General features: G+C 51.6%; 1 protein-coding gene across 1 annotated transcript in view; it reads left to right on the top strand.

Annotated features, from left to right (window-relative positions):
• Smpd3 (sphingomyelin phosphodiesterase 3) overlaps positions 1–14,245 on the top strand; it is an 84,265-nt gene that overhangs the window by 60,998 nt on the left and 9,022 nt on the right. Inside the window, exon 3 of the mRNA XM_048437026.3 lies at positions 9,590–11,118. Within this exon, the coding sequence (XP_048292983.3) occupies positions 9,802–11,118 (1,317 nt within the window). The 5' untranslated portion in view covers positions 9,590–9,801. The remainder of the gene's footprint in view (positions 1–9,589; positions 11,119–14,245) is intronic.

Below are 14,245 nucleotides of genomic sequence, written 5' to 3' on the forward strand. Positions count from 1 at the left end.
CTGTTGCTGTGAGGAAACACATGACCAGCAGCATCTTGGAGAGAAAAGGGCTTATTTGGCTTAAATATCCTAAGTCACAGTGCTCTGAGGGAGGCCAAGGCAGGAACTCAAACCAGGGATGGGGGAGTAGGAGGATGTGACACAGGATGCCTGGAGGCATGAGCTAATGCACAAGCAATGGAGGAGTGTTGCTTACTGGCTTGCTCCTGATAGCTTGCTCAGCCTGCTTTCTTATAGAATCCAGGACCACCAATCCAGGGGTTAATTAGGAAAATGCCCTAAGGTCTGCCTATGGCCCGATCTTATAGAGGCATTTTTTCACTTGAGGTTCCCTCCTCTCAGATGACTCTAGCTTGTGTCGAGTTGACATCAAACTAGCCAGTACACCATGTAAAATCCAGGTGTGGCAACACATATCTGTAGCTCCATTGTTGGGAGACAAAGACAGCTGGATCCTAGGGGCTCACTGGCCAGCCATCATGGCCAAAACTGTGAACTCCAGGTTCAGTAAGGAACTTTATCTCAAAAAGTAAGACTAGAGGAAGAAATCTTGATATCAACCTCTAGCCTCCATACCTACCTACCCTCATGGGCAAGCACACCCACACAGGCAAGCGAGCACACACGCACGCACACACAGATCACAGTACACACATACATGTACATTTACAAAAATGCATATATAAAACAATCAAAACCATGAAGTACAGAACTCAACAGCCAACAGCAGATGTAGACAGGGTCACTGCCACCAGTTGATCAGCTGACATAGTTGAAAACCAGAGCCCCTAAAAGCCCTTAGTAATGAAGAACAGGGAAGAACCACAGAGCCCCATAGGCTCCTCTCCAGTTTGATGTGGACAAATGATTGGTTTTCAGTCAAGGCAACAGATTCCAGCAGCCTCAGCTCCCTCGCAAGTGTATGGACTGGTGCCTGGGCGGCCTCACACGTGGGTTGGAGGACTTCCTGTTCTGTGCATCCTCTCTTAAAGGAGTGAATTGTGGTCAATTCTCTTGGAGCCAATGGCTTCCACAGTGGTGTATGCAGGAGTTCCTGAGTACAGCAGTGGCCAGAAGTCTTTGCAAGAACCCAAGATAAAAGGCCCTGACCCTTAGCAGGGAGTGGCACCTCAGTCCAGAAAACCCAGATTCAGCTGCCCAGGGCTGTAGCATGGTTGGTGGTGTGCCGCATAACTGATTTAATTCGCTTACTGGTTAATCTCCGCATACATTCTCTGGGACACAGTTTGTTAAATGTTCTTTGCGTAGAAAATTTCAGGCTGGATATGGAGTAATCCATCAGAAGAATGTCAGCAAGTCTGTTCTGCTTCAGAAAGAGTTGTCGTCTCCATCTGTGCTCTCCAGTGCCTGACATGCCTGTGCACTGCTCAGTCAGCTAACCCGTTCCAGGGAGAAACTGTGCATGAACTTGAGCCGAACACGGGGTCTACATAAATTCTAGCATTTGTGTGGACTTGTTTCTCCTCCTACAGAAAGCATGTTGCTGTTTCTTCTCAGGCAAAGGCTGTTCTTCAGTTTGTCTGGCTCTCAAATCATTGGTATCAGCCTTTGTGTCAGGGGCCTCAACAACAGGGTCTGAGAGATCCCAGGCTCCTCTTGTAACTGTCCCCAAGCCGAGACTCCTGGTACTAGGTGGGGCATCCTAGGGCTCGTGCTACTTCCTTGTTACTTAACCAGCTAAGCCGCCCCTCTTACACATCAGATCCCTCAGAACTCACCAGAGGTAATAACATGGTCTGTGGGGGATTCCAAGAGCAGCTACTTGGACTCAGACTCCAGTGTCCGGCTCAGAGCTCTAGAGGGCACAGGCTCAGGCCTGGCTATACGCTCAGTTGTTCACGCCGAATCATGTCCACTCCAGTTCTGCACACGGATGCCCATGTGGGGAAAGGCCTGTGATCAGAGTGGTCTCCGAGCCCATCCCATCACAGAGAAAGCCATAACCCTAAGTCTCCTCTGCTAAACTGGTCTCAGCCTCCACAGCACAGAACTGGTAGAAGCCCTATGGCTTCTGCTTCAGCCAACTTTATCAGATGGATCTGGTGCAGGCAGGTTCTTCAGCATAAGGGACCATGGGAATGAGAGGAGGCTTAGGCAAGGATTTAGGACCCTGCTACATCCCAGCTTGCCTCGCAATGTTCTTTATCACCAATTGCAAAATCTGCAAGGGTGAGCAGCAGAGACTGGAGTGGCCAGGTTGGCTGAGCACCCTTGCACCCCTTCCTCTGACCTAGCTTGAGATTTGCTTTCCAAGCACACACCAGTTGGCTTCTTCTGGGCCTTCTGAATTCTGCCATGGAAATGCCCAGGCTGGCTGGTGGAAAGAACATCTCAGAGCTGCTCCCAGTCCAGTCCTATTCTCAGAAACCACATCATGAATTAATAGCTCCCACGGAAAGTTTCTTTTTGAAAATTTTATGGACCGTTAGCCTGCACTTGGCTTCTACAGAACCCAATGACTCCAGCTTATACGAGCAGCCCATGACAGACGGCTCTGGTGCAGCCCTGCCAGGAGGCAAGCCTGTACATCTCCCAGTGTCCTTGTCCCATCATCCAGGAGAGCAGGTGCTCTTTTGTAAGGTCAACCAGCCCCATGAGAAAACTTTGAAGGCTCTTGAACCTTTCCTCCCCTCCCCTCCCTTTCCTTTCTTTTCTTTTTGATTCTTGGAATGAAACTCAGGGCCTAGAAGATGCTAAGGAGGCACTACAAACTTCTGAGGTGGGGGGGAGGTCACAGTAGTAGTGATTCTCATGATAACACAGAAACAAGGCAAGCTTGGCACTAAATGCTGAAGTGCTTGCCATCTCCAACTAGCCCAGCGGTTCTCAAGCTGTGGACAGTGACCCTTTGGGGTCAAATGACCCTTCCACAGGGGTTGCCTAAAGCCATGAGAAAACCGATATTTACATTATAATTAATATCAGTAGCAAAATTACAGATATGAAGCAAAATTACAGTAATGAAAATAATTTTATGGTTAGGGGTCACCACAACATGAGGAACTGTATTTAAGGGTCACAGCATTAGGAAGGTTGAGAACCACTGAACTAACCCAAGGAATTTTCATCCATATCTAATACAAAGGAAACTAAGGCTTAGAGCATTAGACAATTTGTCTTGTATCCATCAGGATCGGCGACGCCACATACCTGCGCTCAGAACTTGTGATTGCAACTTCAGTCTGCTCAGATCACTATCTCCAAGGGATGCCTTGAGGCACGCAGCCCTGCAGGGCCCTGAGTCAGGGGGATAGCTCTACTCTTTGCCAGGGCACAGCTGTAGGCAGCTCAGGAGTTCTGCACAGCTGAGGAGCACTTAGCTTTAGAAAGATCGCAGACCTGGTGTACACAGAAAAAGCAAAGCCTCTTCAGTGGTAAGTGACAAACACTCCAACGCGACTAGAGCAAAGCAAAGGGACTGTCTGGCTCACAAATGAGGAGGTTTACAGGCTGCAGCTTTAGGCAGACAGATCAGAGCTGCAATATGTTGTGAAGACTTGGCCTCTCTGTTCTAGCCCTAGGTCTGTTTTCCCCTGAGCTGGATTCATTCTCAAGGAAGGCTCTAGAAACTGCAGGCTCTCGTTGTGGTTTTCCATCTCAGAGAAAATGTAGACTTCTCTCCTAAGTGGTCTGATCGGAGTTCCAGGGAACACTCAGAATGGTCCCAGTGGTGTCAGGGACTATGGTGCTGCTTGCTGTGGCTGGCTGCTACATCACCTTGGAGTGGAGCAGGGCAATGTGTCTGCCACTGCCAGAGAAGTGAAGCCAAGCAGGAGGATGTAGGTGGAGCTGAAGTGCTTCGGATGGAGAAATAGGAACAGGCATTTACCTGTGTCTGGGGGGTGTCACTGCTGCAGTCTGTATATTTATGGCAGACTCTAAACCCCAACTCTATCTAGGATATGGCTCTTTCAACCCCTCCCCCATCTCAGAAAAGTATCTGTCTCTTGTCAGTCTTTCTGTCCTCCTAGCGATGAGCTGACTCCAAGTTTAAGCAGCTCAGAGCACACGTTGCCATGCCAACTCCTCCGCGACAGCATCTAGGCAGAATGGGCTGGCCTGATCTCACAGGCGCTGGTGAATGCAGACACATTCGGGTAATTGGATTGGAGCAATCCACAGGCCTTCCTGTGGAAACCTAGAGCTTGATGCAGCTCCTGTTTAGACTCACAGACTTGGAGGACATTTACTCCAAGAGTCCAAGCTCATAGAGGGGAAGAGAGAGCTCAGCAGGCCTGAGGGTCAGAGGACAGGGCAGTAAAAGAGGGACAAGCCCCAGACAGTGCCATATGGGGCAATTACCAGCCCTCTAAAGTTCAGAGAGCCCTCAGGTTCAGAGATGCACAGGTTTCCACACAGGGGTCAGGAAAACTGGTGGCTTCCTTACCTTCCCACTGCAGGAGAAACTCAGATTCAAAGTCAACATCCACACAGGTCCCTTGGAGCTACTGTGAAGCTGTGTTCTCTGAATCAGGATGCCAGCTAGGTCTATCAGGTCTAGACCTGGTCTAGATCCTGGTCATTTGATGCTCAGTGGGACAGTCATGCTTCCCACAGTCTGCCCAGACAGGACCATTCCTAAGGATTCCCCTCACGGGTGAGGAAAGATCAGCCACGTTCCCATGCTGTGGTCACACAGGTTACTGATTAGGAGTCAGGGGCCTTCAGGTTAACTTGTATGGCCATACAGAAGCAGCTTGCTGTTGATGCCTTGGGTTGCCCACAAATGCCTGAGACTATGTTTTTAAGGTCTTGCAGGGGAGTTGTCCACCTTTTCCTCTTCCACATGGACTAAAGATTTCCTGGGCTCCCAAACATCCCTGGGCCAAGTTCCTCTTCCACCTGCATGAGTTTGTGACCCACAGAGCTCTCTGTCCCCTCTGATCATGCATAGACCAGCCCAATCATCACTGCAGAGGAGAGGGGCAAGTTGGTAAAGCCTTTGGCTTTGGCCCTAACAGTGTGAGTAGCATCTGTGAGGAGCCAGAGGGCAACCCGGTTTAGTCAGGATCCTAGAAGTCCTGTGAGTGGGCTCAGGTCCACCCCTTAATGATGCAGAACCTACAAGCTGGGGAGAGAAGATGGCACATGGGGTAGCTTCAGGAAATGGAGCAAAGGAAGCAGAGATAATCAAGTTATAGCCTGCCCCCCTCTAGACCTCATAGGAACACCAGAGGTAGGCACTGATATCCTATGCCGTGATCAGTGCCAGAATATCATTCAGGCTAGTCTGCCTCCCAGGCTGAGTGCAAGACCATGAATCACAGGTGAGAGGAGAAAGCCTGGTCTGGACATCTAGTGGAGAGGCTAGCTCCCAGGAGTCCTGCCATATAGCTCCCAGTCATTAACTCCACAATTCACAATGAAGGAATCAGGAGTCTGCTAGGATCCCTGAGGACCTGAGAGTACTCAGGACCCCAGCTCAGCTATTTCAACCATGGTATGGAGGGGAAGAGATGTGACTTTTAGTAATCCTGGAAACTATACAAAGGGGACCAACCCAAGGGTGTCTGTGGTCCTAACATGAGAAACCTTGAATGATCCACCTAATCTAAGAGGTTGAGGTGCAGGAGGTCAGCATGCATAGCCTTGGAGGGACCTGCTAACCCTTTAATAGTGTTCATGACAGACCTTGCTTGCAAAGCTACCAGATCAAGGACATGGAAAAGAGGAGAAGGAATGACAGGGAGAATGGGGTCCCATGTCCAAAGCCAGACACATGCCTGACCTCGTCTAGACAGTGCAGACAAGAGAAAGGGTGCAGCTGAGCCCCTGCCTATGCTGTACAAGCCTGGGGAAGCCACACCCCTCCGTGGTCACTTGGCTGAGCATTTGAAAACTCTGGGAAGCTACCAGCCTCTCGTGTTTAACTGCAGTGCTCCTCTTTCATGAGGAAAGTGTAGATCAGACTAATTAATGTGTGCTGTTTGTTTACCCTCCTTTCATTTCCCCGAGACAAAATAATTATCCAGAGCTTTAGAAGCAGCCTCGTCCATGGCAGTCCTTCTGTGCCTTTTGTAGCAGCAGCTTCCATGTGTAGACAAGGGAGCCTGTCAGGGCATGGCAGTGGCAGCACCCAGAAGAGTCCTCCTGTGCAGGCCCTGCTGAAGAGGAGGCCCTGGGTAGCCAGGAAGGATCTGGAGTGGCACCATGGAGGACAAAGGGACTCAAAGCTGCCTCATCTTAGAGGGGCACAGCTTCTACTCGCCCCTGAAGCTGCCACCCCAGACCCTCCCCTCCACCAGCCCTACAGCAGAGACCAAAAATATGTCCATGCCTGCCTAGGGCAGGCAGAAAGATCACTGCAAACTAGAGACTTTGCAAGAAGGGTTTCTGGGGTCACAGGAGTGGGGGCAGTTGAAGATGGATTTTCTCTCCCATCCCCTAAAGTCCCATCCCAGCCAACAGCTAATCCCAATCTGATCAGTCAATGTCAGGGTTGAGCCACATGCAACGACAGAATAGGTAATTTTCTCAGGAAGCCTTTGATGAAGGAAAGCCTGGCTCACAGGGATGTTGTGGACACGGCAGTGGCTGTTAGCGATGCAAGCATGCCTCCTCCCTGATACTTTCTCCATATGTCATCCATGGAGCCCACATTACTGCACACGAGTCAGACCTGACCCTGACCACAGAGAGACTGCCTTCACAAGAGCTTCCCAACCTGAGTGGGCACTCAAATCAGCAGACTGTTTATTCTTCAATGGTTTGTTTCCGCATCTGTTACGTCCTTCCCCAAACAGGGTGGCCAAGAGCCATGGCTTGGCCTCAGACAGACTTTATGGAGCTTCTGCTGGACAGGATCCTAGAAACAGCTCCAGCTCCAGGCCAGTGACAGCCTGGTGTAGGGACAGGGTCAAGGAAGAGTCCCCCGAAGGAGGGAAGTCTCAACTGAGCCCTGAAGGGTACAGAGGGAAGAGGGGGTGGCAGGAGTCAGGAATGGGGTGCAGGAAGCAGCCACAAGCAGGTGCAGAGGGGTCTGGCTGGCAGCAGCTGCAGCTGGAAAGGAGACGGTGGCTGAAGCCAGGGTGGGAAGGGGGAGGGAGCACAAAGACACAAACATAAAGGACCCAGACAGAAATTATGAGTCTGGGCTTTGTCTCCCCAAACAATGGGGTCAGTGGAGGGAGAGAGGAAGGGAGAGGGAATAAAGGAGAGAGATGCTAAGTGGGTTCCTCTGGGTATTACACAATGTGGGGGCACTAGTGATCGCAGACAGCAGTGATGAGGGGGGAAGAGAAAAGGAGACGACTGGGAAGTGGTCTGCTCAAGACTCTGGGGTGACATTCGAGTGGCCCAACTAGTGTAGCTGGGGCCCTCCTCTGGGGTCTTGTTGCTGAATTCAAGGACCACTGGAATGCCTCAGGAGACCTCATCCCCCTGCCCATTGCTCCTGCAGGATCTGCCCCTGGTCCCAGCGGGTCTGGCAGAGATGGACTGGTATAGATAGGCAGCTCCGTATCCTGTATTTTCCCTCTAGCCCTGAGGGGTTCTGCCAGCTCCTCACTGAAGGCCAGAAATTGGCTGAGCACGTCCAGTCAAGTGTGATAAGGAGTGAGCTGTGACTCGGCTCCGAGCTGGAGTCCCCCCTCTGGTGAGCAGTTGGGGTAGTAAACAAGCACGGTGCTCTGCCACTGCCCAAGCCAGGCAGGTGTGGGAGGTTACTGTGTCCTCAGACCGGGCTGTGGCTCCACTGAGAAGTCCTCACTTGGCTGTGCTTGTGCAGAAATTGTGACGTTCCAGTGTTAGCTTCAAAGTGACTTCCCTTGAGAAAAGTAAAATCTTTGTGCTTCTTGTTCATCAGAATTAGACACAGCCACTGGCTTAAGCTCCTCTTTTCTTTGGACATGACGCTCTGGTCCTCCCTCATCAGCCTTGGGGATGGTGGCTGCAGAGCTCTTGGGCCACTGACACCTGTGGGGGAAACTCTACCTCCTGACGGCTGGAGGAAATGGCTGCCTCCTCTCTTGCACTAGCATCATGATTCACCTCTGTTGATTTATCCTCTCTGAGGCACTTTTGCCTTGAGACTTCCTTTGTGTAGCCCCTTCCCGATCGAAGCCCCTTATCTTCTGGGGAGGTAGGCATATCCCAAAGTACAAGTAGCACAAACTGCAAAGACCACGTCACTGTTCTGGGGGACAGACACCCCCAGTGGAAGCTACCTGGGCAAGGAGGTGAAGAATCATCTCTAGAAAGCTGGTGTCTAAGCTGAGCTGTGGAGAGGGTGAGGGAGCAGGAAGCAGAGCTATGGGAGATCCTCATGGTGAGGTCCTGGCACCACTGTCAGAGTAAGGAGGAGGTGAGTGTAGTAAGTGGCCAGGCTGCAGAGCCTGTGGGCTGGCAGAGAAGTGTCCTTCCAGCCACTGTGTAGGTGGAGGCCGATAATGTTGATGAATCGTAACATTGCTCTCAGCCTATTCTGAAATGTTTCATCTGGGGCAGAGGGAGGGTAATATGAATGATACCTAGGTCTCTAGTTGGGTGACCAGGTCTCAGGAGAGAGGAGGGATGTGGGGCCAGGATGAATGGTGGCAGCCTGGGTCCTCCTGAGGTGTCAGGGACAAAAGGGTGCAGATTACTGAGAGAAGCAAATATTGTCTGTCCCTGCCTGGCCTAGAAACCAAAATGCAGATCATACATGCAGGATTTTCCCCTCAGGATGAGCAGTGTGGGTCCCTGGAGGCTGGGTAAACACGAGACTCTTGTCTTTATTGACTGGGTAATCAGCACAGTTACTGCACCTGCCTGGGTGTGGTCAGGCCGCTCAGAGAAGTACTGTGACTCAGTGCGGTGGGGCAGGGACCCAGGATGGACGTATTTAGGTGGCTTTTGGCTCTGCCAGAAGCTGCATCTTGGACAAGCTGGAGAACTATAAAGCTCTGCCTAGACCTACACTGCCCCAGGAAGCCTCTCCAAGTGTCCAGGGGATTGTCACGGTAACTTGGTAAACTGTTCATTCTGAAAGTTGGTGAAATGGTCTATGCCTGGGTTCCCAACCCTGGCTAGAGTTCTGCCGGGACACTGTGGGGTAGAACATAGAGTCTGTTGCTCAGGAAGCTGAACCATGGTCAGAGTAGGCCACAGTAGGCCAGAGTAGTGAATGAGGCTTCCCTGCTCCTCCACCCTGCTAGCCACACTGTCCTCTGCCCTGTAACCTTTGGCCCCTTTTGTCTTTCCTGGCCTAGTTGGCCCTAGATAAAAGGTGAACATGTTTGCAGCTCCTCTAGCAAAGGCTGCTGCCTGCACATTTTAAACACGCCCCTGGTCCCAAAGGGCTTCGCTTGCTTCAAGCCAGTGTCAGTCCTGGCACACCCCTTGGTACCGCTAAAGTGATGCCCTTCTGTAAACAGGGGCCATTTCTTAAGCAATTAAGTTACAGAATCAAGACCGCCAGTTAGGCAAAACCATACACAAAGTTGTTTGTTCCAAGAAAACAAAAATGTATAGGCAAATGGAATGTGTAGGGGCATTCTTCTGACCCCCAATCACTCCATGTAAAACCGATTCCCTGGTTTTCAGAACAGTCCAATTTAATAACAGCCTCCCTCCCTCTCTGTTTCTACAGGTTCTCAACAGGCTTTGGTGTCCGAGCATGGCCCCTTGAGGCGAACCATGAATATCTGGAGGACACTCACCGCTGACTATCCAGAGTCACACCTTGCCAGGAGGTGACCCATCCTCCATCTGCCCCCAGCTTGCCCACCCCTGCCTGGGAAAGAGCTGCAGCTGCCAGGGACATCATGTAGTAGGGCCGGCTGCGGCGCCCAGTGAGCTGCGATGGTTTTGTACACGACCCCCTTTCCTAATAGCTGTCTGTCTGCCCTCCACGCTGTGTCCTGGGCCCTCATCTTCCCATGTTACTGGCTGGTGGACCGGCTGGTGGCCTCCTTCATACCGACCACCTACGAGAAGCGCCAGAGGGCAGATGACCCTTGCTGCTTGCAGCTGTTCTGCACTGTACTCTTCACGCCAGTCTACCTGGCTCTGCTTGTGGCTGCATTACCCTTTGCCTTTCTTGGGTTCATCTTCTGGTCTCCACTGCAGTCTGCCCGCCGGCCCTACTCCTACTCCCGGCTAGAGGACAAGAGCCCAGGTGGTGGGGCAGCCCTGCTCAGTGAATGGAAGGGCACAGGAGGAGGCAAAAGCTTTTGCTTTGCTACAGCCAATGTCTGCCTCCTCCCCGACTCACTCGCGAGGCTCAACAATGTTTTCAACACCCAAGCGCGGGCCAAAGAGATTGGGCAGAGAATCCGCAATGGGGCCGCCAGGCCTCAGATCAAAATCTACATTGATTCTCCCACCAACACTTCCATCAGCGCAGCCAGCTTCAGCAGCCTTGTTTCTCCGCAGGGCAGTGATGGAGCCAGAGCTGTCCCTGGTAGCATTAAGAGGACGGCCTCTGTGGAATACAAGGGGGATGGTGGGCGTCACCCCAATGACGAGGCTGCCAATGGCCCAGCCTCTGGGGACCCGGCTGACGGCAGCCTTGAGGACAGCTGCATTGTGCGAATCGGTAGTGATGAAGGAGGCCGGCCACCGGAAGCTGATGACCCCGCTACTGGGAGCCAAGCCAGGAATGGGTCTGGCGGGGCCCCAAAGGGCCAGACGCCCAACCACAATCAGCGAGACGGGGATTCTGGGAGCCTAGGCAGCCCCTCCGCCTCCAGGGAGTCCCTGGTGAAGGCCCGGGCAGGGCAAGATGGCGGTGGCAGCGGAGAGCCAGGAGTCAACAGCAAGCTCTTGTATAAGACGTCAGTGGTGAAGAAGGCAGCAGCCCGCAGGAGGCGGCACCCCGATGAAGCCTTTGACCACGAAGTCTCGGCCTTCTTCCCGGCCAATCTGGACTTCCTGTGCCTGCAGGAGGTGTTTGACAAGCGCGCAGCTGCTAAATTGAAAGAGCAGCTACACGGCTACTTCGAGTACATCCTGTATGATGTTGGGGTCTACGGCTGCCATGGCTGCTGCAATTTCAAGTGTCTCAACAGTGGTCTCTTCTTTGCCAGCCGCTACCCAGTCATGGACGTGGCCTATCACTGTTACCCCAATGGGTGCAGCTTCGATGCCCTAGCCTCTAAGGGAGCTCTGTTTCTCAAGGTAGGCATCCTCAGCTCTGTCCGAGGGCTACACACCAGCTGCCCCCAAACCTCATGACTAAATGGGCCATAGCTCCTGCCAATCCTTGTTCCCTGGGAATCCTCACTCCCTTGATGGGGTGATTTTGGAGCCAGACAAAGCTTTTCATGGAATTGAACTTATGGCCCCCAGCCCAAGCACAGGAAACCCATGGGTTCAGGCTGAGTCATCTGACCAGTTTCTCAGATCTGAGTCACATTTACTTATCTGTAGAGTGGGGTGGGTGTGACCCAGTATGGGATAGATTCAGAGCCTCTTGTACTGTATGTGGTGACCATGATGGTGGTGGTGGTTGCTGTGATAAGGGTTGGAAGAGGAGACAAGTCCCATCTCCATCCTCACACGGCAGAGACCAGAGTAGAACATGAATTCGGGCCAGCATATGGGCTCTCAGATCCCCAGGCCAAAGACCACCCTCAGTCACTGATACCTCTAGCTTCACTGGTGCCCCCACCCCTCCTTCCTGTTGTCAGCAGCTGCCATGCCAGGCTATCTGCCCACCAGCCCTTGGCTTCAACTCCAATCACTAATTAAAGTGAATCGTGATTATTTCAGCTAATTTGGATGCAGTTGGAGGTTTTAGACCATGGTAATTTGGTCATTACACATTATCTTCGATGGAGCTGGAGACACTCGGTGTCGACTTTTTGTTCTCTATCTAAAAGCCAGTGCTAGTGAATTCAGAGTTCTCTGAAGATCATCTGAGTGTCTGATGTGGATGGGGCTTTCTGTCCTCAGGGGCAGCAGCTGTTTTGCCTGTGCTTCTACCCTTAAAAGTGAGACTTGGCTGAGGGGCTGCTTTAGCAGGGGGACCCCGACCAGGGCAGGTTTCTCCCACTTCTGCTCCAGTCTTAACTGAGCCCAACCTGTGCAGGAAAATACTGAGTCAGTGCTTGCTGAGAGTAAGGGCACACTGACTCCATCCGTGTCTGCTGGGGGCAAGGCAGTCACTCTTATGCCTCATCCTGGGGTGCTCAAAGTCTCTTGCATGGTTCTGCCAGAGTTATAGTCCCCAGCTTTCCAGTCACAGAGACACGGGTCTTCTGACACACAGTTCCAGCCTTCCTAGTCTGACATATGGTTCATTTGTGTTGCATTGTGGATATATTTGTCTTGGTGGCTAGAGGAGCCTTCTGGGAAGGAAATGTCATCAGTGGAAAGGTGTGTTCTCTCACCTGGGCCTGATATAAATGGCTGAGCCTAGAGACGCCCACCCCCAGATGACTGCTGTGCAGAACAATCCACATGTCCACTCCTCACCTTCCTTCTCATTTGATACCTTCAGACAGTTCTAAAGACAACTGTCTTCTTGGGACAACCTCTCCTCTGTGGCTCTATCATTAACGTTCTTTTTGTCTGCCTTTACTTTGTGGTTTTCAAACTGGTCAACAGATATGTTGACTCATTCCATTCCAAAACTTTTTGAGCTGGCCAGTATGTTTTTCATATCAAAATTTGTTTGTAACATCTCTTAACACCTTGACAGGTCTCAGCACCAGCTTGTCTCTGTTTTATTGTTTTGTTTTTCCAGACAGGGTTTCTCTTTGTAGCTCTGGCTATTCTGGAACTCACTCTGTAGACCAGGCTGGTCTCAAACTCACAGAGATCCGCCTGCCTCTGCCTCCCGAATGTTGGGATTAAAGGTGTGTGCCACCTCTTGTTTTCTTACAGCTGAAGTCTGGGATAAACCATGTAGCCAGCTCTCTTTACTTCTCAAGGTCCCCCTACTATCAACTCTGTTCCCCCAGAGAGTGTGATCCCACAGACTCCATTTCTACCCTTGTCCCAGCCCAGACCTCTCCCCAGTGCTCATCCTTGAATCTGGCTGACACCTGAGTGCATCCCATTTACTCCTGAGTAAGCTCAGCATCCACCTTGCCATCCTCACCCAGGTTCTCCATCCTGAAGCCAGAAGAAACCAGCTACCTTGACGGCACCTTGTGCCTGCTCAGTTTATCCCAGGTTCTTCATTTCACTTTCAAACACCCCTGGTTCCAACGGCACCATCTTGGTGAACCCTCCTCTCTACGTTTGCCCACTGTTGACATGGCTGTCCTGACTTCCTCCAGTGAGTCCTCCTCCTAACTAGGTCTGATTCCCCTTACTGCCCTTACCAGACCACCTGAGGGCCCTCTATATCTCATGCTCTGCTGGTCTTAGTCTTGTCAAGCACAAGCTAGTTTTCCCTTTATGGGCTCCTTGACGCCGTGTTCAGGTATTTTTTGGACTACTTGTCCAGCCAGCTGCTGCCTTTGAGAGCAGAGCTGTGTCCCAGTTGGATTCAGGTATGAGTGTCCACTTGACACAGAAGAGGGCCAGGTCCATATGGAGAGGTACGGCCAGCAGTCCCTCCCTCTGCCACCTCCATCACTGGGTCCTGCTCTCCTGGTTTATTTCACAGGTTCCTAAAGAAATGGGCCTCCCCATGAGGGAATGGGTAAATTCCCTTCGGCCTCAGCACAGCGGAGCTAATCCTGAGCACCATTTTTTACTGAAAGTCTGTGACAGCAGGCCTAAAGGGCTCAACCTCTCTGTGTGATAGATTGTTTTTATAGGAGAAACACGCGACTCTGCAGATCCTGAGGACACACCGTGGAATCACTAAGTCCCAGCAAATAATAAAGTGGATGTTGTCAAGATCACACCCCTGTTAAGAGGGATGCTACTGTGGCCTCCCTCTAGATGGGTTCTTGGCAGCAGGGTCAGCAGGGATGCCTCTGTCCTGTCTAGAACTCAGCACAGGGCAAGGGATACTAAGGGAGAGTCTGACAGATGGGTGGCTGTTAAAAAAAATCTTGACAAAGACACCAACAGCCTAGAAAGGGGCAAAGAGCAGCATGTGGAGGCCAACAGGACTAATGTGTACCCATCTGAGCGCTTTGAGTCTTAGTTTGCCCATCCATAAAATGGTACACACTGAGCATGTGAGGATGCACTAACCTGAAGTGTCTGCAGCAGAAGATTACCATGGGAGAAACCTGCTGCCTGAGGAAGGCAGGGTTGGCCATATCATGTGCTCCTTTCAGCACTGCATTCTTTTAAACGGTGCTTTGATAACAAGATGCATCAGTGGCCCATGGTTTTGCTG

Source organism: Myodes glareolus, chromosome 22 (assembly GCF_982192425.1).
Source record: "Myodes glareolus chromosome 22, mMyoGla1.1, whole genome shotgun sequence".
In the NCBI taxonomy this organism is placed as follows: Eukaryota; Metazoa; Chordata; class Mammalia; order Rodentia; family Cricetidae; genus Myodes; species Myodes glareolus.